Source organism: Delphinapterus leucas, chromosome 5 (genome assembly GCF_059928025.1).
Source record: "Delphinapterus leucas isolate spDelLeu-1000000601 "Yukka" chromosome 5, BTC_Dleu_Yukka2, whole genome shotgun sequence".
Classification (NCBI taxonomy): domain Eukaryota; kingdom Metazoa; phylum Chordata; class Mammalia; order Artiodactyla; family Monodontidae; genus Delphinapterus; species Delphinapterus leucas.
Window position 1 is genome coordinate 131394889 of NC_143133.1, and position 24362 is coordinate 131419250.

Below are 24362 nucleotides of genomic sequence, written 5' to 3' on the forward strand. Positions count from 1 at the left end.
TGGGAGAGATTTCCCTTTCTCTTCTTTGTTCGCACAGCTCCCGGGGTTCAGCTTTGGATTTGGCCCCGCCTCTGCGTGTAGGTCGCCTGAGGGCGTCTGTTCTTCGCTCAGACAGGACGGGGTTAAAGGAGCCGCTGATTCGGGGACTCTGGCTCACTCAGGCCGGGGGGAAGGAGGGGTACGGAATGCAGGGCGAGCCTGCGGCGGCAGAGGCAGCGTGACGTTGCACCAGCGTGAGGCCCGCTGTGCGTTCTCCCGGGGAAGTTGTCCCTGGATCCCGGGACCCTGGCAGTGGCGGGCTGCACAGGCTCCCGGGAAGGGAGGTGTGGAGAGTGACCTGTGCTCGCACACAGGCTTCTTGGTGGCGGCAGCAGCAGCCTTAGCGTCTCATGCCCGTCTCTGGGGTCCGCGCTGTTAGCCGCGGCTCACGCCCGTCTCTGGAGCTCCTTTAAGCAGCGCTCTTAATCCCTTCCAGGTGCGTGGGGACTTTCTTGCCTTTGGGGAGGTCTGAGGTCTTCTGCCAGCATTCAGTAGGTGTTCTGTAGGAGTTGTTCCACGTGTAGATGTATTTCTGATGTATTTGTGGGGAGGAAGGTTATCTCCGCGTCTTACTCCTCCGCCATCTTGAAGGTCTCCTCCTCTTCTTTCTGTCACATAAATTCCTTTTTAAACCTATATCTTCATATATTTATGCAAACAGGAAATGCACACTGTGTACATATGCTGATGAATATTGGGTACAGTGCTTGTTGCTACCACATCATGATATGTCTCTGAGAATGTATTTATAGCTTGAGCATTTCCTCCATTCTTTTTTTTTTTTCCCTCCATTCTTAATCACCATATTTGAGTTCTCATCTTCCTTGTAACTGTTGCAGAGTAGTTATATATTCATTTCAAATCTTCTGCAACCATCCTCAGACATAGGTAAATTTAAATACAGTGTCTAATTCGGTTCAGAAATTAAAATGGCTCTGGAGCAGCCCCAGGGAGTTGCCTTCCGTTCATAGGCCTCTGAGCGTCTCAAACTCAGCACCATGACCTTCCTCCCGCCTCTGTTCCAGAGGACTCTTGGTTCCCCTCCACTCGCTTGCATGTTTTTGCAGACTGAAGATGCCATAATCCCGGAGTCCTGGGTTTGGGTAGCTTCTTGGAGATGGCCTTTTCTTTAGACATTAGACTAAAAACTTTCCTCTTTCCTTCATGGTTATCTAATAAATAATAATCAAAACCTCCCTATTTTCTGCCCAAGTTGCACCACTTTGTTCTTGTTTGGCCCTCTGAGCCTCACCTTAACAAATTCTGGTGTCTTTATTTTAGGGATTTTGGGGTTCAGGCTAGCTCATAGCTCTCCGAGGGTGTTAACAAAGGTGTTTTGCCACACTCTCAGCCAGTACCAAGGGAGAAAATTAAGGAGGAGGAAAGAAAGAAAAAATAATAACTAGAATGAAATAGAAGTCATATACACTGTCAAAATGTCCCATGGTTGAGAAGTCATGGTTCCATTCAGCACTTGAAAGCCTCAAAATCCTACCAGGTAGAGCTGGAAAGACCTAGAGAGCTCACCTCACCCAGTGGCTCTCAGTCTGGCCTGCACATTAGACTCACCTGGGAAATTAAAAAAAAAAAAAAAAAAATGTTGCTGCCAGGGCTTCATCCAGATCCCTCTAGAAGCGATGTCTCAGCACAGGCACATCTATAAAAGCATCCTAGATGATTCTCATGCACAGTTAGGGCTGAGAATCACTGATTTCCAGCTCAATCTTGGGTGAACAAATTGACCCCCAGAAGACACGTGTGTCATAAGAATCATACTTCGGGTAGCAGCCCACTTGGTGGTACGTCTGTGATCTGGACTCAGTAGAATGGACCCTGGGGTGAACGACGGGTACAAATAATTTCCTCTTGGCTCCTGAAACCGTTTGGGACAGGGGTTCCCAAACGTGACAACTTGATTGGAGGAAATAAAAGATACAATTGTCTTTTACAGTTTTCATCTTTGATGAAACCTCAAATTTCTCATCTAGTTGCAATTCACTTACAAATGACAGGATAGGAAATGAAACCCAGCTAAATCCATGGTTCCCAAAGATAGTCCCTGCACCCATAGCATCAGAATCAAGTGGGAATTTGTTACACATGCAAACTATTGGGACCCAACTTAGACATACTGAATCAGAAGCTCTGGGAGCAGGGCCCAGCCCCTAGTTTAACTGGCCCTGGCCCTCTGTGTGAGTCTGATGCAGGCTTATGTTTGGGCACCACTGGAGCAGAGGCTGCAAAGGAGAAAACAGACAATTGTAATAGAGTGTGTTCGTGCCCCCATGGGTTGATCATAGTGTGCTGGGGAGGGTACGGAAAAGGATCCCAATGCAAGTCATGCATAAGAGACAGCAAAACACAAAGCAAGTAAAGGGGATGATGCATGTTTGTATTTGAAAATTTTCTAAGTCCTTTTTAAATTGACCCCTTTTTCATGTATATATATGTGTGTGTGTATATAGGTATACATGTGTATATGTGTGTACACACACACACACACACACTCAAAACAGATAAAATAGGAAATTGAGAAAATCAGGACACATGAAAAGAAGGGTAGAAAACTACTAAATCCACAAAAATGCATATATGGAGATTTACTACAAGTTTAATTTTCATAGGCACAGTGGTCAAAGCAAAGAAAGAAACAGGATTCACAGAAAAGCAAATCGAGCGTTCAGATGAAACCCAGCTTTTGCTAGTAAAGAATGACTGAGCAAAACTTCTTTCCTTATAATGAGAACATTTCAACATAGTGGATGGCATCCTTGGCTACCTGCGTGTAAGCAACGTGTGCCACTTTCTTTGACAATCAAGGCTTGGCAGAAGACAGAGTTAAGGCCCTATCAAGAAACTAGAGAGCTACCTCAAGATGAGCACTTAAAAGGAGGCTTCTCCAGCTCCAAAGGTCCCTAGATAGTATTTGTGGAAAAAAGAATGTCAAAGGAGCAAATGTCCGTGTCCACTGGCAGCCTGCACTTTTTCTTGAGAAATAGCTCAAGATCAATCCTCTCTTGTGTAACCACTTCACTTTCCCATGATGATATGTAATAACTTGCACATTGTTGCAAGGGTGATTTTTAAAATGATACCATGCTTGGTTTTACTTTGTTGTGTTCCATTTACATTTTATTTTAGTCTTAAAATGTGCCATTGCAAGAGCCTATTGATTTTATAAGAAATACAGTGATGTATCCTAAAATTCATGGCTTATATATTTTTGATCATTTTGCATGGTCTACTATATACAATATATCATTTGTGAAGAAGAGAAAAGGCTGAGGTAAAAATCATCTTAGATTCGCTTAGGAAGATCCTTTGAAGAATAGGATAAAAAGAGAATATGTTTCTTCTTCCTCACCACCCCTACTCACCTTCCCCACAGTGAACCAACGTGACAAAGTCTAACCACAGGTTGAGGCCACTCAGCTAAAAGAGCATTCGTCCCGAATTCCCACCTATGAAGCCACAGCCTTCAACATCCCTTGGGAGATATCTTAGCCCAAATTCTACTCTGTGCAGAAACAAGGCTCACAGATGAGTTTAGCTTATGTAGCTTCTTCATACCTTTGCCAGTGGTTAGTTAGCTGCAGATCAATTTTCCTGTAGTTATCACGATGATATGTTGCAGCGATAAGGCAGATGCCTTTTGTTCCATTTGCAGCTGTTTACTTCCCTTACTTTTTGTCAGATGCCATTAAGGGATCGAGCGTGAAGATCAGCAAACCCTGCATCAGTGTGGTTCATTGATATAATGTGAATATTCCTTATGGACTGAAACATATACATTTGCGTTTATAACATATGTATATGTGGGTATATATACAGTAGATATGTAATCTTCTATAATAGTTAAAGCTGTTACAGTTAGACCCAAGTAAAATACTATTTGTATGAAATCAAACTGAAGCTACTAGCAGTTTATATTCACTATGTACTTCCTTTAGAGAACATATACCTTAAGATGCTATTTGAAAATTAAAATATAATTTGAAAGTAAAAAGCAGTAACATATCTCTTTCCTGCTATCTCTGCCTTATTGTTATGTCTTTGAAGCAGCTGTCTTTATGTGAAGATAGAAACAATTAAGAATTTTTAAATGTATAACTTCAACATGGGGTTTAATGAAAGGTAAAGTAGAACATTTCTTCTTCATGCACAAACTACAGAAGTGAAAAATGCAAGTGCAAAATGACAACCTCAAGCATGGTGTTGCACTATACATAATGCAAGATAAACAAAATAAAGAGGAGATGACCCTCATGATGAATTCCCAGTTTGTTTTGGTTTCTGATGATTTATAGCTGACATATAATATGAGCAACAGTAATATTCTCCTCCAGTTTCTTGATATCAGTGCAGACTGTCTTTTTCTTTAATGCACAGAGAAGAGAGAAGGTAAAATTCTGGGCTTAATATTTAGAAACCTCTTGGCTGTTCTACTGCTAGTTGGAAAAAAGTCTATTTCAAATAGGCTTGTTATTTGAAATAATTATTTGTCATAGGTAATTCTGTTGCTATGTGGAAAAACATCTTTCGAATATGTTTATTCATTGAAATATCTCAAATCCAAGAAAATTGCATCTATGAGAATGTGTGGAACTACTTCCTTCTGCTTTTCAAAATGACCCTCCCCATACAGTGTAACTAACTTAAAAATTAAATTATGAACATTATCGTTTCCAAGTGGTGCTTGTGGTGACACACAAATGCTCAGAGGCCCTGTAAGTCGGTTAATCTTGAGCCTCTGTCCGGAGAAGCTTTTTTCTTTATTTTATTGGAGTGGAGTTGATTTACAATGTTGTGTTAGTTTCAGGTGTACAGCACAGTGACTCAGTTATACATATTCTTTTTCATGTTCTTTTCCGTTATGGTTTATCACAGGACACTGAGTGTAGTTCCCTGTGCTATACAGGAGGATCTTGTTTTTGATCCATTCTCTGTATCATAGTTTTAATTAAAACCCTGAAGTCAGTGTAGTCAGTCCTTTCCTCTCCTCTCACGGCTCATCCCTGCTCCTCTTCCCAAGTTCGTGTCTACATCCCACCACCTTTACTTATTCAGTATCTCCTGTTATCTTTTTTCATTGTCACGACTGTTACACTAGTGCATGTTCTTATTACTGTTGATTTTGACGATTGTAATATCCTCTTCTTTTTCTGTCTAATCTCTGAGGTTACACAGGCAGATTAATCTTTCTAATAATTTTTTCTTAATCCGATTCTTTATTGAGTTCCCCCTCCAACTGAATATATTGATAGTTAAAACTTTTTATGTGCATGCCTGTGTGTGTGTGTGTGTGTGTAAATGTTGGTGCTGGATGAAGGAAATGTATTTTAGGCTCTCCACAATCTTAATTTGTCAGCATGACATCCCAATACAATCCTACCCAAACTTTCATGTTCCTTTCAAACTTAGCCTCATACTTGACCCGATTACCTGGTGATTCCTACTTCTAGGCATTCACTGAAAGGATCTTCTATGTCTGGAGTATTCTACCAACTTCCATCTCCATCTGCCAAAAATTCTCCCCAGGCCCCAATTCCACTTTCTGTAGACATCTTCCATTAGGCTCTAACCACCCTCCCCCCACCCCAATCTACACATTCTCTTTCCCTGCCTTGCACAGCATTTGATATGGCGTACATCACACGGTGACTTGGATTCCAGCTAGTTGTGCAGGTGTCCAATGTATAAAGTGTCAAAGTATAAGCTCCTTGAAGGACAGAGACTGAGACTTACTCATCTCTGCATTTATCTCACCACCTCGTATAACCTTGCACACATGCAACAGATTATTTGGTGAGAGAATGATTACATGAATAAATAAACAAATAAAGGAATACGTGAATAAATGAATCAAGAATGACCAGTGTTCACTCAAGGTGGCTGGAGCTACTATAAGACATCAGTATTTTGCCAAGACACTCGCTTGCCTGTGTAGGAGAATTTATATGCAGAATCATATTTTTAATTCATTCAGTGCATTCTTGGTTATCTGTAAATAAATTACCTTCTTTGTCAGTTATGCATGGCAGCTTGAGACTTCCTTTGAAGTAATGCTCCACCAGATAAGATTAATGAATAGACAAAAACAGAAAGAAGTCATGGTTGAGGATGAGGTTATGGGGATTCAAACACTAAGCAATCACGAAAAAAGCGGTATCACAAAATCAATTTGAATTAAGAGTCTCTGCCACATGCAGAAAAGTAAAAGGACTAAAAAGTTATAATGATAAGTTTTCTGATAGCTCTGTTATTATGCATGTACAAAAGCCCTATTCTGCATCTGACCAAATATATTTCTTTGCTTATATCTACACAGAAAGCAAATGAGTGTGTGTTATCTGTCCTTTTGTTTTTCCTTTTCCCTTCAACGCATGCAGCTAATAAAAACTGAGCCTAACAACTTTTTTTTTATATAAATTTATTTATTTATTTTTGGCTGTGTTGGGTCTTCGTTGCTGCACGCAGGCTTTCTCTTAGTTGCAGCCGAGTGGGGACTATTCTTCATTGCGGTGCACGGGCTTCTCATTGTGGTGGCTTCTCGTGTTGCGAGCACAGGCTCTAGGCATGCGGGCTTCAGTAGTTGCAGCACATGGGCTCAGTACTTGTGGCTCACGGGCTCTATAGCACAGGCTCAGTAGTTGTGGTGCACAGGCTCAGTTGCTCTGCTGCATGTGGGATGTTCCCGGACCAGGGCTCAAACCCGTGTCCCCTGCATTGGCAGGAGGATTCTCAACCACTGTGCCACCAGGGAAGCCCTGAGCCTAACAACTTTAAGAATTCCTGCTTAGAAATGTCTCTAGTTCAGTTTTGTCCATCTTACGAACACACACAGAAAGGTCTCAAAGCTGACATAAAATGAATGTTGGTGATGTGTGAGAGTGTAGAGAGAATCATTACCTCAGGATATTTATTCAATGTTTATTATCTATTAACTCATCTATATGTCACCAAAATTATAAGGTAGGATCTGGAAAGGTAAGCACCATTGGGGAAAATCCATTTCTCTACTCAGAAGTAGACCGTGCTCTGTCTGAACCCACCAACAGAGTGTGGATGGGAAAGCAAGGTGATGGCTAACAAAGGAGGGGTTATCCCATAGGGCACAACCCTTCCTTTGATCTCTCCTGACCTGGAGGATTTGGACCATCTGAGCTGATACTAAGACTAATGAGGAAGATCTGTCCTGTTGTTGGGTACACTTGGGGCTGGGACTCCTGGGGCTACACATGCCAACACACAGGGGAAGAAATCTCACATACTCCATGCACCCACGGAGATGTCTCAGAAAGCCCTCCAAGAGGACCTAGCCTACTATGAGATTGAATCACTGGGCTAGCCACTAATAGGGGAGTTCTTATGACAACCTTCGATCCCAATCAGGGTTGAAACTCCTGGGATCAATAGGTTCGAGCCATCACCAGAGGTGATAGGGCTGCAAGGGGAGCAATTCAGATAGCATCTTACCAAGCCACTGCAGGTCACCTAACCCAAGTACCTGTGAACTCAGATAAGCCTGTGCTTCCTGTGCTTCCATCATTGGCACAAGTGATCACTGTGCTCTCCACTGTTTTCCCTCGTGTGGTATCCGATGGGAAGAAGACACAGCTGATTAGCTGTGACTTTGGATTTGCTCCAGGGCCCAGTGAGGAACCAGGGACGTTGCTATGTTTCTGCCTTTGTTGTTGATCCTTCCCTGCAGCTCTGTGCAGATGGTCTGAGGTTTTGACCAAGTCATTGGTGACAAATTAGGGCATGAAATCAAACTCAGGAAGTCATGGTATATACCAGGTTTTTCGAGTTGAAAATATTCCTTTGAGAAAACAAAACACTTAAAAAAGTCACTTGTGTGTAAAGAGCTGTCACTCATCTGTAGAAAAAGATTGTAGATTCAGAATGACCCATCTTATGATTATAAAAATTGTATCAGCTCTCTACAAAATATTTTTATTCCTATGTCATAATTGTACCTTTAATAGAAGTTTTCAAAATATTTTAAATCGCAGGCTGAATGGTAGCTCATAATACTTACCTTCATCTCTGTAGGGAAATCTTAGAAACCTGATTTGCAAGGCCTTTTTCTTTTAATTCTAAAGATATATTCTGGCTCCATATCAATAAGAGATGCTGGAAACAGCTGCCGGTAAGACTAATATTAAATACTGCCTATCTTCTTCTCTGGTTATTAAATAAGAGTTACTTCTCCTTTCTACAGCAGACCGGTTTGCTTGACTTCCTCTGATGCTCAGAGAGGGTGTAAAACTGGTACACCTCAGTTTAGTTCCTCAAATGCAAATAAAGAGTGCATGGTACTTGTAAGGGTCATACATCTCTCACTTTCATTATAAGTGAGTTTTCCCGAAACATAAACAAAACACTGGTAGTTGGTAACATCTTCTGAGAATTGATAAATCGTCTCACTAACCTTGGCTATCTCTTTTGGTCTGTACATGCTTAAACGATAGTTTAAAGTATAGCATTGCCAATCCATTTGCGGTCTGGGAATCAGCCATCTTCACCTCGACTTTTTAACACTCACATCACTTAAATTACTCTTAATATCCTGCTATTCTTTCCATACAAAGAAGATCCTGACCCTCAAAATTAATAAACAAGAATTTATTGAGCTCCTAGTAGCAGAACTTGCATAGATGAAACAACAAACAGCAAAGACCGGATCTGTATCTGTGCTAAGAACAGTGACACCTCAAACACTGTAGGGAAAGAAGATCTAGAGTCTATTTCATGAAGGATGTGAGTCTTAGGGCAGCTTAAATTTAAATGAAGTGTGATCAAGAAATAGGGTCTCGGGCTTCCCTGGTGGCGCAGTGGTTGAGAGTCCGCCTGCCGATGCAGGGGACGCGGGTTCGTGCCCCGGTCCGGGAGGATCCCACATGCCGCGGAGCGGCTGGGCCCGTGGGCCATGGCCGCTGAGCCTGCGCATCCGGAGCCTGTGGTCCGCAACGGGAGAGGCCACAACAGTGAGAGGCCCGCGAACCGCAAAAAAAAAAAAAAAAAAAAGAAAGAAATAGGGTCTCAGGGGTTTGGGATCATATTTGAGAAAATTCGCAGAAGCACAGTCACAGAACGCAATAGGCTGAGGAAATAAACATCTGAGCATTAATTTTAAAAAAACAGTATTTAGCAGTTGACAATTAACTTAATTCTTACAAACAATCCTATGAAGTAGACACTGCTATTTTCCTATTTTATTGGTGAGGAACTTGAAAATACCAGAGATTAAGTGAGGTAACAGACATGTACCGGCAGAACTAGGGTTCTAATGGTGATTGTACTATTAAAAACCACACCAGTGTTTCCCAACACTTTCTACATCATGACATGCGCAGAACATGATAACATTTGTGAGTTAACTGGGATTAATGGACAACACACCCAGACCCTTAAAATGCCCTGTAGATGGAGAGGAATCAAGATCTTGGCACACTGGTTAAGTTATTTGTGGCAAAACTCATAGCTTCTCAGCTGGTAAATTCTGTAGCATGCTGCTATGCCTGTGTGTTAGGGATTAAGAGGAAATACAGCAGGATGGGTAAGGTAAATCCAAATTATGGAAGGTCAGCTGAAAACCAGGTGAAGTAATTTGGATTTTATTTGATTGATGATAGGGTTCTTGAAGAATGGCAGTATTTTAAGAGGATCTGAATAACTATGTTTAAAGAATGATTTGGAAGGATCAAAGGCTTTAAGACAGTTTGTGTATCTGGTGACAATTCAAAACTACCAGAGCAATGGCAGTGAGGATGAAAAGAGGAAAATAATTTTAAAAAACCAAAACACTAAGGGAGAAAAATTTTTGGCATATTGATCATTTGAATTTAGAGTACGAAGTACCTGAAAGGCTCAAAACAAAGGCAAGCAATAGAACGGGATGTTGATGTTGATGGAATGGCCTCTTTGGGAAGAGAGGCTATTTTGGAGATGGTGAGATGCAGGAACCAGTAAGAACCGGCTGAGGTTTCTTGCTGTTGGAGGGGCAACGGTTGGTTTTGGAGATGAATATTTTAAAATCACAAGTCTAGGAGCAATGCTTGAACTTGTGGTCCAGGATGGCCTCCCTGGGGCAGTCAGCGTAGAATGGAAAAATCAAAGGATTAAGTACAAAACTCCCAGGATAAGCAGAGGGGAAATGCTGACAAAGAAATTTCAGGGGGTGGAGCAGGGAGATCGGTCTGTTGGAAAGGAAGGAAAACAGACTCGCAACACTAGAAATTTTAGGTCATGTAGTTTAAGTACATGAATTCCTTGTTTGAATTCCTTTACACTATGCCTGCCATGTAATCCCACAACTTAACGTTTGTTGCTTGAGTACCTTCCATGGTGGGAAATCCACACCCTCCTGGGCAAGCTCAGTTCATCTTTGGAAAGTTCTGTATATATCAATGTATGTATTCTTTAACTTGTACTCCCTGGATCCAGTTATGGTTCAGAATAAGACCCGCTGCCCTTTCACACAATAGCCTGTCATATATCTAAAGACAATTGGCATGTAATGACCCTTCCTTGCTTTTTTTTTCCCCTCCAAGATGTTAAATGTAGGACTTAGTATTTTTTTTATTTCTCTCAAAATGAGTACACTCATACTTTAAGAGGTAAGCTTTGCACCCTACAATATTAAATTATGGTAGATGAGTTTTACCCATTAATTTAGACACGCTGAACTGTATACTATTCTCCACATGGTAACTCACCTGTTATGTCTCATCATAGGATCATCTCCCCCATCATCTCTCATCTTTCCAGGTTCCAGAATACCGACATTTTGGGCTGGCCCTCCATAAGGAGTCACTATTTCAGTCCCTACGATCATCCTGCATGCTCTTCTTTTTTTGTTGTTGTTGTTTTTTTGTTTTTTTTGTGGTACACGGGCCTCTCAACTGTCTGAAAACTTGTCTGAGAGCACCCAACATACAGAAGAGTGAAGCTGAATCCCATCCCAGGTTTACTCTAAACACACTCCCATGCCAGGATTTCTTTGAGACATGTTTGTGACTCGACTAACCTGGGGATTCAAAGGTGTCATAACTAACTCACCTGGATGCTGTCAGAATTCATGACCTTGGCCTTACCAGCACTTGCTTTAACTGACTTCACAAATTAGCTGCTAAAAGCTGTTAGTCCCAGTGCATTGGCAGCAGTAACGTAGAAAAACCACATTAGTAATAGTAGTAGCAATAGTATTAATCCCATGATCCCATGACAAAATTAACAAATTAGCCATAATAAAATTAACAAGTATTAGATTGCCTGCTATATGCCAGACATGTACTCTTTTATTTAATTCTCATGACACCCTAAGAGTTATTTTTGACCTCATTTTGCACATGAGTAAACAGAGAACTTTACCAGTTTATTGGAGGGGAAAACAAGGATGTGAGTCAGGATTGGATTTGCTTGTGAACCTCAAGCACCAAATAAGTCTATATTTTTTATTTTTTCTGTGACAATGGAAAAAATACAACAGAAGGGATACAAATTCATCCACGAGGGAGATGAATGCATACTGTACACAGGGACAATCTTTGTCCCATTTCCTCCTATTTTCAGCATCTGTTCTTCTGCATCGCTTTGTCTTCTGGTCTCTCAAACCCATCCTTTTCTCATAATACAATGACCATGAGGTGGTTTCACTAGCTTCCCTGCTCAGTTCATCTAGACTTTATGACAACTATCTTCACACCGTCTTCTCTGATGCACCAGAATCCTTCACTCCTCATCCTTCTCCAGCCTGACCTAGTGATCTCGGGACGGAGAGGTTGTGCTACCCTTTGTAGGACCTCTCTGACTGCTCAGCAAACTGAGTCCCAGAACGTCCACCATAAATCCATGCTGTCTCATCTCATCGAGGACCTCATGGCTGCTCCACGATTCTGATATACATGCTTGGTTAATTTTCCATCTCATTCTCCCAGTGGCTTTCTTTAATTATTTACAGCCTCTGTGAGACCATAACCCTGTGCCTTCCTGCCTTCCCTTTAGTTACCTGTTGTCTGTTATATCAGGGAAGATAGTAAGACACCCCTAGGCCCAGGGGCTGAACCTTCCCTGCCCCCACCTCCTTTCCATCTTCACCTGCCGTTTCTCCTCTGCCTCTTGCTCACGGGAAATGGTGTCTGTTTCCCTCCTGGATACCCTTGCACTTGTCCAAAGATATTCCTCTACCATTTTTTCTTTCCCCACACTCTCCTGACTTCTCAAGAAACTTCATTTAACAATGGGTCATTCTCTTGCCTGATTATTTCTGTAAGTGTCTCCCTCTCTGTGGCACCTTCACTTCTGCTTATGAACACAGTCAGCTTTTACTGTTAAAAAAAAATGAAATGAAAGTGAAAACTAAAATTTTCTCTAGTCCACCATCCTTTCATTGCTGTGCTATACTTCTCAAAAAGAGTGGTTATATCTCCTCACTTGTTTACTTGAGCACTAATTTCTTGTAACTGCTTACTACCTTTCAACATGGCTTCTGCCCAACATGTGTTCTAATCATTTTTTAGCTTAAGAAAGTGAATTCTAAGAATGGACATCAAAGCACAACCATACGAAATCTATGGGATGCAGCAAAAGCAGTTCTTAGAGGGAAGTTCATAGCAATACAGGCCTTCTTCAAAAAACAAGATAAATCTCAACTAACCTAACCTACCACCTAAAATAATTAGAAAAAGAACAAAAAAACCCTAAAGTCAGCAGAAGGTAGGACATCATAAAGATCAGAGAGGAAATAAATAAAATAAAGGTTAAAAAAATAGAAAAATATCAATAAAACCAAACTGGTTCTTTGAAAGGCGAAGAATGGGCGCCAAACTCTGAAGCATGATGACTGGTTTTGAGTAAAGATTAACATCTAGGTTAAACCATTACAAACACAGCAGTGTCCATTAGTACTGTGTTTAAAGCTTATTTAGTTAGAGAGGAGGATGGAAGAAAATGTAGGTAGGGAAATGAGGGGATAGAGAAAGGGGAAAAAATGGCATGGATTATGGGAAAAGAGTTGCAATGCTGTCTGAAGGTTACAGGGATGACTGCCTTGAAGAGTCCCATGTTGTAGATGTGCTTCGATGCCAAAGCTAGTAGTCATGGAAACCAAGCAAGGCCCTCGGGGATCCTGACACTCTCTGCAGGCTGTCTCCCATCTCCTCCCAAGTGTTACCACATTGTTCCAGATTCTTAATACCTAGATATTTGTAATCGTTGCCCAAATGGTGTCCCCGCCTTCAGGTTCTCTTCTCTTCCTCTCAAGCCACCCTCCGTGCAGATGCTAGTGTCTGATTTTCTTTGCATGTAGCAAGAACTAAGAAAATGTGAATGAATTAATGAATGAATGAATGAAAATAATTCTAAAGTTACGTAATCACTACGGCCCTCACAAAGATTTTTTTAAGTGATGAATTATTTTTTTAAAAAACTTATGCATAAAAAAAAAATACTATTCTACCTGAGCCAAGAAGCCTTGGCAAGGGATGGGGTCTGGGGCAGGCAGTGGAGATCATTTTCAGATCTCTCTGACTGAAAAAAAAAAAAAGCCAACTTTTCTTAAAACTCAGACATTAAGGGGGGACTTGAAGCTGCAAACACACACACACACACACACACATTTTCTAAAATTTAATTTGCTCAATAGCATTTTGTGGTCCACTCTTTACAGAAAACTAGAAATTATATGGAAGTAGATGTTTATTCACGTCATAAATGGTGAAAGCCTAACACATGGTGGTTGGACTGTAAGCAGCCAGTTAAGATACTAAAATGCCAGTAATATCTGTGAATTCAGCTTGTTCCTGCCGCTAGGTGACAGACACCAATGTAGACCATCAGTGATTTTAAAAAAATCACTTAATTCCCGAGTCTCGATTTCCCATAAGGTAAAAATGCATCAAAATTATGATTATTTTACAGTGCATTTTTATTTTATTATTGAAATCGTTTTCTCTACACAATTATTCTATTGGAAAAAAGCATGTTTATATTTTTATTACTATGCTTTCATTTATAATTTAGCAGTTATGGTTTGTGTGAAGTATATCAATTTAGGAATTGTTTAATGCTTCCTGTAATGGCTCCGTCACTCTATTTTCATTTCTAGTAGATATTTGAAGTTGATATTTAGTTTTTAAATTCATTTAGAACAATATCAGCATAGTTTGAAAAAGACTCTTTAGGAGCCAACCTGAGCTGGATAATTTAGAAAAAATTCAAAATGCTAAAATCACATAAAAAGAAATCTTGTGAAATGGAAATGAACCAAGCTTTTGATTTTTCCTATGGGAAATAATCTTAACTTTATGAAAAAGTGATATTGCCAGTGATGCTTCGGGTGACAGTTTCAGGAGAAGTTCCCTAAAAAGAATCTGTAAGATTTAAGAAGTCTTGACTACAAGCAGAGAACTGTTGTGGTCAGTGTGAACTCAGTAATCAGCGCGGTCCCTGTTTACATCTGCTTATGATATATTACTTCTTCAAGTTAGTAAAAAATCAGAGCCTCAGAATCATCTTGGCAGCTGTGCAACACTTGACCCCCTTTGTGGTGACGAATTATGAGATGGCATTAACTGCAAATTTTTCTTTTTCAAACAAGAAACTTTACCCCCTGTCCCTGCAGACTGCTGTGGACCAGCGGGCTTCAGTGGTGGGTCAGGAGGGGCCTTTCGTCTTTATTGTGTGCTTCTCTCTGGAACCTTTACGTCAGCTTTTGTTACTTGCAGAATTTGGGGTGATTTATTTTCTGAACCTTGTTTTCATCATTGTTGATAATAGTCAGACATTGTCTTTAACTCAGGATCACCATGTTTAAGACATGAGTTTTCTGTAAAGGGCCAGGTAGTGAAGATGATAGCTTTTGTGGCCACATGGCCTCTGCATCAACTCTTAGGTCTACAGTTATAGTGAAACACAGCTCTAAATAATACATAAACAAACGTGTGTGGGTGTGGTCCAATAAAACTTTACCGAAACATGCAGCAGGAAGAAACGGGCCACGGTGTGCTGGCCCCTGATCTAAGGGAGTATCTTTGTGTGGGAACAGGTAGAGAAGAGGTGCAAAGGACTTCAGAAATCTCAGCCGCTCGTGATGTATAATGCGTTAGGTTTCAGTGGCTCAAAAAAATAAATATTACAATTAAATGATGTGCCATAGAAACCCAGATATGCTTTCACTGGTTGCTTTTATAATAAGTCACAGTTTGTTGACTGAACAATTCCTTTAGTCAACAAGCATCCACTGACCAACAGTCTGTCGGCAACAGGTATGCTATAAAGTATACTTAAGCCCTGATCCTAGGACCTGCACGTTTGGAGAGAGGACATATCTCGGGCTTTCACATTAAAGAATAGGCTCTGAGATGAGTTTTAGTTTTTCCCCACCACGCCAGCCTTTGACATGGGCTGCAACATCCAACACTGATACCTCCTAACTCTGTCCAGGGAAAGGCAGACGCTGATTTTGAACTCTCCTGTGTTCTCATCGTATCACTCCGCCCAAAGAGCTTTACTTAAGAAAAAGAGACCCAAGATACCAGTGCACTGTGTCATACTTCTTTATTTTGAGGTTAGGGGAGGGTTGGGTTTCAATTCCTGTATCTCATTGCAGTAACAATCTGACCAACCATCACATTTCCCCTGGGGAGACAGCTGAGCTAGATAAATATATTTTAAAATCCACTCTTTAAAACATGCTTCCGGAGAAGAGGTATGAAAGGAAAGTAGCAGCAATTCAAACATTCTTCCAGCCTACCACTGTGATTCTGCTCCAAAAAATTAATATACAGGTGTTTTGGGAACATTCCATTCATATTTCTAACAGAGTTCAAGCAATATTTCTAATTAAATTTAGTAACAACTTCTAACAGCTGGTTATATAACAGGAATTATTGAAGTTCTAAGGTTTGAATTTGTGACCTGGTGGTATAAAAACTTACCCAGTGAGGAAAACAAATTATTGTTTTTTAATTTGAAGAGAAGAATAATGAAGATTTCATGGACTATGAATCTGTGACACTAGAAGTCGTAGTAATTCAGTAAACTACTTGAACTAGGAGTTCCTTGGAAGATGTAGTAATTAACATTTTAAAACAGTAGGATTTACTGTACTTGAACTTTCTGTAACCAGTAACTTTTGTGACGATGATTATTGGCAGTTTAGGCCTTTTGTTTTGACCAAATATGTGTGCATCTTCCTAGGAAAATCTTCATAATATTTCCTAGTTGAGACTTTCTGTATTCACTTTATTCCATAGTAGCATGTTAAAATGTTTCAGAATTCTTCCACATTGGTAAGATACCGTATGTAGTAAAGTATACACCCCATAAAACTACCATCAAAGTAAAACATTGAAGTTACCAGGCTCCAGCATTCCTTAGAATACTAAGTCGTAACTTTTGTATATGAAAGCAAGCTTGTGCCTATGGATATTGACTTTTAATAGATGAAGGTGGGGACATAGCTCAATAGCTATGCTGTTAAAATTGGCTTCTGTGTAGGAATGATCGCACATTTTTGATGTATTGGGGTGTCTAATGCCTTTGAACATGACTTAAGAGGCCAGCAACGACTATGCAAGGGAGAGGAAATTAGTATTGGCCATAGATTCAGCTCTAGCATTAAGCCGAAGTGCGACGTCCATGGGTCTGAATGTGAGGTTGCAGTTTCTAATACAGCCTGGGATGTGTGGGAGGAGGATGCCGTGTGCTCCCCGAGGGAGAGATCTTACCCGGCTGCTGTGTCCTCCCCAGGATCTGTCACTGCGAAGGGGATGAGGGGAGTCCGCTCATCACGCCCTGCCGCTGCACGGGCACCCTGCGCTTCGTGCACCAGGCCTGCCTCCACCAGTGGATCAAAAGCTCCGACACGCGCTGCTGTGAGCTGTGCAAGTACGACTTCATCATGGAGACCAAGCTCAAGCCCCTCCGCAAGGTAGGGTGTCGCTGGGACTGGTGTGAGAGAGACAGCCGGCAAAGCAGGCATTTTGTTAATTGAAGTAGAGTGGACTTCAGTAAAAATGTACAATGTTGTGTTAGTTTCAGGTGTACAGCAAAGTGATTCAGTTACACGCACATATCAAAAACCCATTTCTTTTCTGCAATAAGAGTTTGCTAACATGCTAGTATCCGCTAAGAATACACATCTTGGGTTGGGCTCAATATGTAAAATGCAGCCAAGTGTTTACAGATAATCCTCCCTACTTCTGTTTTAGGGTCTAGGACCTGTGGTTTTTGTTTCACTCTTCAAAGTCAAAGAAAAGCATTTGCATGTGTGTGCGCGTGTGTATGTAAGTGTGTGCATGTGTGCATATGTGTGTGTGTGTGTGTGTGTGCGCAAAATATACCTGTGGGTCAAGGTAATTGAATTGATGAGAACTGTGAGAACATTGCATTGATACTTACTGAAGTCACTTCCCGAGAAGGTTAGATAATAGATCCCATAGATTAAACAATATGAACTCACCTAATTTCTTGAAAGTCAGGCATTAGGTAATGGAAGAGAATGATGTCTTCTACAAGGCGTGGACTCTTTTTTGTGTTTGCCTTTATCTGGGGATTTGGTTTGATAGTTTATGTATTATTTTTACTTTTTCATGTATTATTTTTCCATATTGTGCATCAAGCTGCAAGAGAGAGGTAAGTATTTTTATCTATAAATTTAATCTTCAGATTTCTCATATGTGTTATATTTTTCTAAAGAATGAAGGTAAGAATTGAGTTGAATATAAAGTTAGCATCTAAATCAATGCTGACCGAGGATAGCTTGTAAAGGATGCAAACGAAGACATGAACTTTATATACTTCATGCATGATAGCTGGGACCCTGGATTTTAGCATGTTAACTTATCTTTTAGCCTAACTGAAGCCTTACGTATACGGATGCCTCAATTTCCAAAGGAGAGTATGGAAACGGCAACTTAAATAATGAATCTGCCTAGAGCTGCTTTTTCATTTAAATTTCATGCAAAGAAAAAATGAATTAAGGTGATGAGTTCCAGGGTGAGCAGAGATGTAAAGCAAACAAGAATATTCCAATAGACCTCTGATTGGTGGCTGGCCATTGCAAATCTTCATGCATTCTGTAAATTACAGCGAGGGAGAACAACAGTCCCTGCTTTTGTGACAGCCTTGATTTTTAAAATCTGCCAGTGGTTTATAGATGTCAAAACTGGTGCATAAAACACCTTTGAGTTATGGATTTTTTAAACATGTGGGGTGACCTGAGTGCCAAAAGGTGACACTCTGATCCTCCAAGTCCCAAAGCAACAGATGCCAGAAATAGAAACGGACCCTACCTCCTTGCCCTTTGCTTTATCCGCTGAAGGATGCTGTGTGCTCTCTGCAGCCGCTACATGACATATTGTGCTCTGTGGTTCTGTAAATTTCTCTTCTTACCCCTCAGGGAAGTACCAATTGTTTCATAACATCTGTACAGTTCTCCATTTTTTTCAACCTACATCTGTATAAAATTTTCATTTCCACTTTTCAAACATAGTATTTCAATATGAGAACAACAATCTAGGATAATAAAATATTCTAATTTTCTCTTCTTCATACTGTGTGCCCCTCCCCCATTTTTGTGTCATAAACAGTACATGATGCTGTATGGACCTTGGAAAGTCTTCTACCTTCAGCTTTTCTAGAATCACCCCTGACATACAGCTTTGATCCTTTCTTAGTATTCCATTCCCAATAAGTTACAATCCTTTCAAAAGATCTTTTTTTTCCTCAACCAACCTGTTTACAAACCAGAGAAAGACTACGAATACATCGATTTTTTTAATCTTAAACTCAGCCATAAAAAGGAACAAAATTGTGCCATTTGCAGAGACGTGGATAGACCTAGAGACTGTCCTACAGAGTGAAGTAAGTCAGAAAGATAAAAACGAATATTGTATAATATTGCTTATATGTGGAGTCTAGAAAAATGGCACAGATGAACTTATTTGCAAAGCAGAAATAGAGACACAGACGTAGAGAACAAACTTAGGGATACCAAGGGGGGAAGGGGGGGTGGGATGAACTGGGAGATTGTGATTGACACATATACACAACTATGTATAAAATAGATAGCCAATGAGAACCTGCTGTATAGCACAGGAAACTCTACTCAGTCCTCTGTCATGACCTAAATGGGAATGAAATCCAAAAAAGAGTGGATATACGTATACGTATAACCAATTCACTTTGCTGCACAGCAGAAACTAACACAACATTGTAAAGCAACTATACTCCAATAAAAATTTTAAAATATATATATTGCAGCAACCTAGTGGGCACATCCTATCTGTTGATTAATGAAATACCCTAGTTTCTTTTCACAGGTGTTTCCTTTGATTGGTCATAAGTACTGATGAAGGGCAGCATGTCGACATCCTTCATTTTTTTTTTTTTTTTTTTTTTTTTTTTTGTGATACGGGGGCCTCTCACTGTTGTGGCCTCTCCTGTTGCGGAGCACAGGCTCCAGACACGCAGGCTCAGCAGCCATGGCTCACGGGCCCAGCCGCTCCGCGGCACGTGGGATCTTCCCAGACCAGGGCACGAACCCGTGTCCCCTGCATCGGCAGGCGGACTCTCAACCACTGCGCCACCAGGGAAGCCCAACATCCTTCATTTTTAATAGCATATATACCTACAGAGGATGTCAGAATCTAATCCAGAGGCTGCTTGCCAGCAGCCCACAGATGTGTTTTACTTGACCCACAGGGCTGAAAATTTGAATCTGTAATGATTTCATGTAAAATCCCACACATCTGTATTTGTTTGAAAACCACTGTATCTAGCTTGACAGGAACCACATATGTAAGACAACATCCAGTGTAGCTAGCGGGAGGCTGGCCCCTTTGTAAAGCTGTTTGCCCTCAAGGGCCCTGCATTTCTCAGTCCTCCTTCTTTCTGTTCCTGAGAGATCTCCTCTCATTTGAGCATGAGATCTCAGTGATCTCTGAGCATCAGATCTCTCTGTGGCTCTGGTATACAGATCTGAATTTTCAGCTCCTGGTCTAACATGGTCTAACACAGTCCTGGACATAAGAAACATACATGCTATTCCTACCTCTATGATTTATGGGCTTTAAAAACCTAGAAAAAAGGATTCCACACTTTCACTTTCTCCCTTAAAATTATGGGGCCCTGTGGTAATACTTCAATGGCAGTATCTGAAATGACTTTTCAGATTTTGAAGTGATGTGAACTATACAGACATGAGGCATATTTAAACGGTTCTGGATGGTTTATTTTCATGGCACTGAGATTCATCAACAGTTTTCTTTTGGTAGTTTTCAAGTGGTCATTAAGAATGACAGGTATAGCGTTTAATTAGAGTATATTCAAAGTACATCTAATTAATTGCTCTCAACTCAGTAATTCTATTACAGTTTATAACATTCTAAAGATCAACCACATGAAACAATTAATTTAGCTAATGATTCTGAATTTCTGTCATTAGCCAATGGAGGCAGGAGATTCTGTGGAGATGAAATGGTTTCTTGAAGTAGAAAGGTACAAATCTTCATAGCCTGACAAACCTTGGGGCTTAATAGCCTCTAAAGATATCAGTGAAAGCTTACTTCATTAATTGCTACTATTACTACACCAAAATCTAAGTTAGTGAATTCATCAAGGTATCCTAATGTTTCCAGAAGAAAATTTAGAGCCTAAATAAAAGCAAGGCCTTATTTGAGAAAAAGCAGTTTTCATCACCTTGAAGTCGGTGGCTCAGCTACTTTTATAACACTCAACAGAAGTCTCATTAATCTACTGAGTGACCAAGAATCAGAAATAATCCTCAGGGCCCAGAAAAGCCAACAATGCAGAAAGCACAGCAACGACTAAGTGCTGTCTGCAACTGCATGCAGTCTCAGGACGAGGAAACTAATCTGTTCTGAAGCTGAAGAACTGCATGGGGCTCAGAGCTGAATCTCACTCCTGAATGGCAGAAACCAGCTACTGGACAGAAAGCTAAGCTTAATGAGGACAGAGAATACTCCTGACACTGTGTGTCCTTCCCTAAAAGAGTTCTCTATATGGTTTTCCATTTACAAACTATTTGACAAATAGATCATACAAAATATGCAAATCCATGCATCAGTTCCTTGTCTCATTTCTACAAATAAAATGGGGCAGTGAATCAATTCAATTACGTTTGCTTTAGTAGCAGTTAGGTCAAACCATATAAACTTCTCATTTTTATAGATCAAAAACAGTTGAAGATTGGTAAGTTCATAAATGTAAGTTCTGTAGAACTTATTATGCTAAATAAAAAGGAATAATCATTTCGATATTTTAAATTTTATTTTATTGGAGGATAGTTGATTTACAATGTTGCGTTGATTTTTGCTGTTCAGCAAAGTAATTCAGCTATACGTATATATACATTTTTATTCATGTTCTTCTCCATGATGGTTTATCACAGGATATTGAATATAGCTCCCTGTGCAATACAGCATTTTTGTATTTCTACATTTCCATCATAGTGACTTATAATGCTTTAGTTGAAATACCTATTTTCAGAAAATAAAGAACTGTATTTAACAACTACTGTGTTATTTTTTTCCTTTCCTTAATTTGAGGTAGCATCCATCTTTCAGAATAGCCAAGAGCCAATGCAAGTTAGCATAGCAGGTGAGCCACCCCAAGGGTGTTACTGATTCTCTGCTGAGCTGGAGCTCTTGCAGTTCGTAGCCTTAACATTGGACCAGGCAGGGTGCAGTCAGATTCCTAGCCAGCAGCTTCTAGCACCCTATTGAATAATCATACATAATAATACAGAAAGGAAATTCAAAATGCATCCTTTACTTATCAGTATGGGTGATTTGCAGTTTCACTAATGCAACCACCACAGACTGAATTTTCTGCTCTGTGCCAGGCATTTGGAATGTATTTCTCAATTAATTTCATCTCGTTACAGCCCCATTGTGTGTAGGCACGTGAAGCCCATTTTACAGATGAGCAAATGAGCCACTTGCTGTCTCACACCCAGAGATTCCTGATTCCATAGCATGTGCTCGCTGCATGGCATCTCACTGCCATAAGCGCTGGGAACCTTGCCCTTTAAGCATCAAAACTTCAGTTTTCACTTAAACTATCTAGTGGAAATCTTTCAAATTAAAACTTTCTGAACTAAAATTGTTGCTAAAACCTTTTTCAATTTTTTTTTTATTGAAGCATAGTTGATTTACAATGTTGTGTTAGTTTCAGGTGCACAGCGAAGTGATTCAGTTATGTATATGTGTAAAACTTTTTCAGATTCTTTTCCCCTTTAGGTTATAACAAAATATTGAACATAATTCCCTGTGCTATCCAGTAGGTCCTTGTTGATTATCTATTTTATCTACAGTAGTGTGTATCTGTTAATCCCAAACTCCTAATCTGTCCCTCCCCCTTTCCCCTTTGGTAACCATAGTTTGTAAAACCTTCTTTTTTAAACATGCTTGTCTCACCCAATATATTTTCCTAATACTCAGTTACATCATTATATAAACGTCAATTATTTTGCAGGCTGAAAACATCAACAGCCTCGGCCGTTTATCTTCACTCCCATTTGCCAGCCTACTGTGCTTTGAAAGCCCTTCTATCTGCTTTCTGTTGTTTCTCTTTCTTCCTGCTCTCAGAGCATGTGCTTCACTCCCCTGCTCCTCCAGTAGCCCTTGTTCAACATACTACATAGCTACTGCCTTTTTGCTTTAAACAACAAAAACAACAAAATCAAAATTATAGACTTGGGTCTATAAAAGGCTGAAGTCAGTTCTAGATGAACTTCTGCGTGATTCTCTTTGATCATTGGCAAGGGTTTTAGCAGGCGTGCCATGCTGACATTGGTCTAGTGTTCTTGGAGTTCTCCATAGCATCCTTCTTAATTCTCAGTTTGACTCAAATTACTTGGGATTACATGATAAGAAAGCCCTCCGCAAATGAACCTTTGATGTCTCCAGGCTGTTCGCTTATAGTCAGAGCCCAGTTCTTGGGAGCAGGTTTGCTGTTTCATTTCTTCACGGACATGTAAGCCTGGAAGCAATGAAAATCTCTGCCCTAGTACAGGGCCAGACAAAGCTTCCTTTATACTACTTGCAGAACATCCATACTCATGATTTGCAGTGCATGCTCATTCAACCATCTTCTTGCTGAGTTTCAGTTTCATTATTACATGAGCCCTCAGTGATTTAGAATACTCTCAGGAAGTGATTCTGTTTTCAAACTCACAGTCTCCAAATGATCCAGGGAGTTTTCCACACAGATTGCTCACTGTCCAGTGGTGGCGTTGTCGCCAGCCCGGCACTTCCCTTACCTCCCAGGGGCTTTATTCTGTGAGAAGGAGGGGCCGGCAGGTACCTAACTGCTGCGGGAAGGGAGAGAGTGAGGAAAGAGAAGGAGTTCAATTCAATGGGGGCATTATCTTCTGTACTAAAACACCTTTCTTGGGTTTCGTTGCTGTCATTTGTTTTATTCCCTTACCCTCATGCTCTCGATTGAACTACAATTGATACTTCGATTAAAATAATATTCCAGGGTGAGTAGATAACAATCCCAACATGTCTGTGTCAGATAATCATGAGATGGAAAATACAAGCATCTTGCGTATTTTTCTAATAGGTACCTGGGAATTATCACATGGCCTCATCCTATTGTCTTTTGAGGAAACACTCGTAGGTCAATTAGTCTGTAAAATTTCAAAAACAGAAAAACAACTGTGTAGTCAGCTGGGCTCAATAATATAGAATAATTGGTTCAAAATAGAAATATTCTTCTCTGGGGAGCAGATCTTCTTCTTTTGTGAAGCTTGCACTCATAAATAGGCCTCCCCCTAGGCAGAGTGGACCCCAGAGCCGCAGCCAGCTGTGTTCTGAATGGTTGTCCCGAAAAGGTGCCAGTGGGCCCAGTTCACTCATTCACTCAACTCCCGGTAGGATGTACCACGTCTCAGTGGTGCTCAGTAGAGAACCAGATAGAAAACCCCTGCTCTCAGAGGGCCTAGAGTCCCCTGCAAGAAGGATGGAAAAGGCTGAATAACTTACAGTAAGGTGTAATAAATTTGAAAAGCATGGTAGTTGGTGGGTAGTGATGTGGGAATCAAGAATTTTCTGTGGGAATGGGAACGGTCATTCAGAGAGAGCAAGCCACCGTATATTTGGTCTTTATTGTGAGACCATCATATCAAGAGGGTTTTTGTTTTTTTTTTTTTGCAGTAACTATAGACACATAGCAAAGTGTCTCTTCTCTTTTGTTCTCCATGCTTCCCATAACCTGGGGTAATCAAGAAGGTATTAGCTACCAGTTGGACATCCGGGAAAACAGAGCAGGATTTGCTAGGTCTCCCAAAG

General features: G+C 40.5%; 1 protein-coding gene across 2 annotated transcripts in view; it reads left to right on the forward strand.

Annotated features, from left to right (window-relative positions):
• Positions 1-24362, forward strand: part of MARCHF1 (membrane associated ring-CH-type finger 1) — a 90708-nt gene that overhangs the window by 18543 nt on the left and 47803 nt on the right. For both annotated transcript variants that reach the window (XM_022582266.2, XM_022582268.2), the window contains one exon: positions 16795-16975. In XM_022582266.2, the coding sequence (XP_022437974.2) occupies positions 16795-16975 (181 nt within the window). The remainder of the gene's footprint in view (positions 1-16794; positions 16976-24362) is intronic.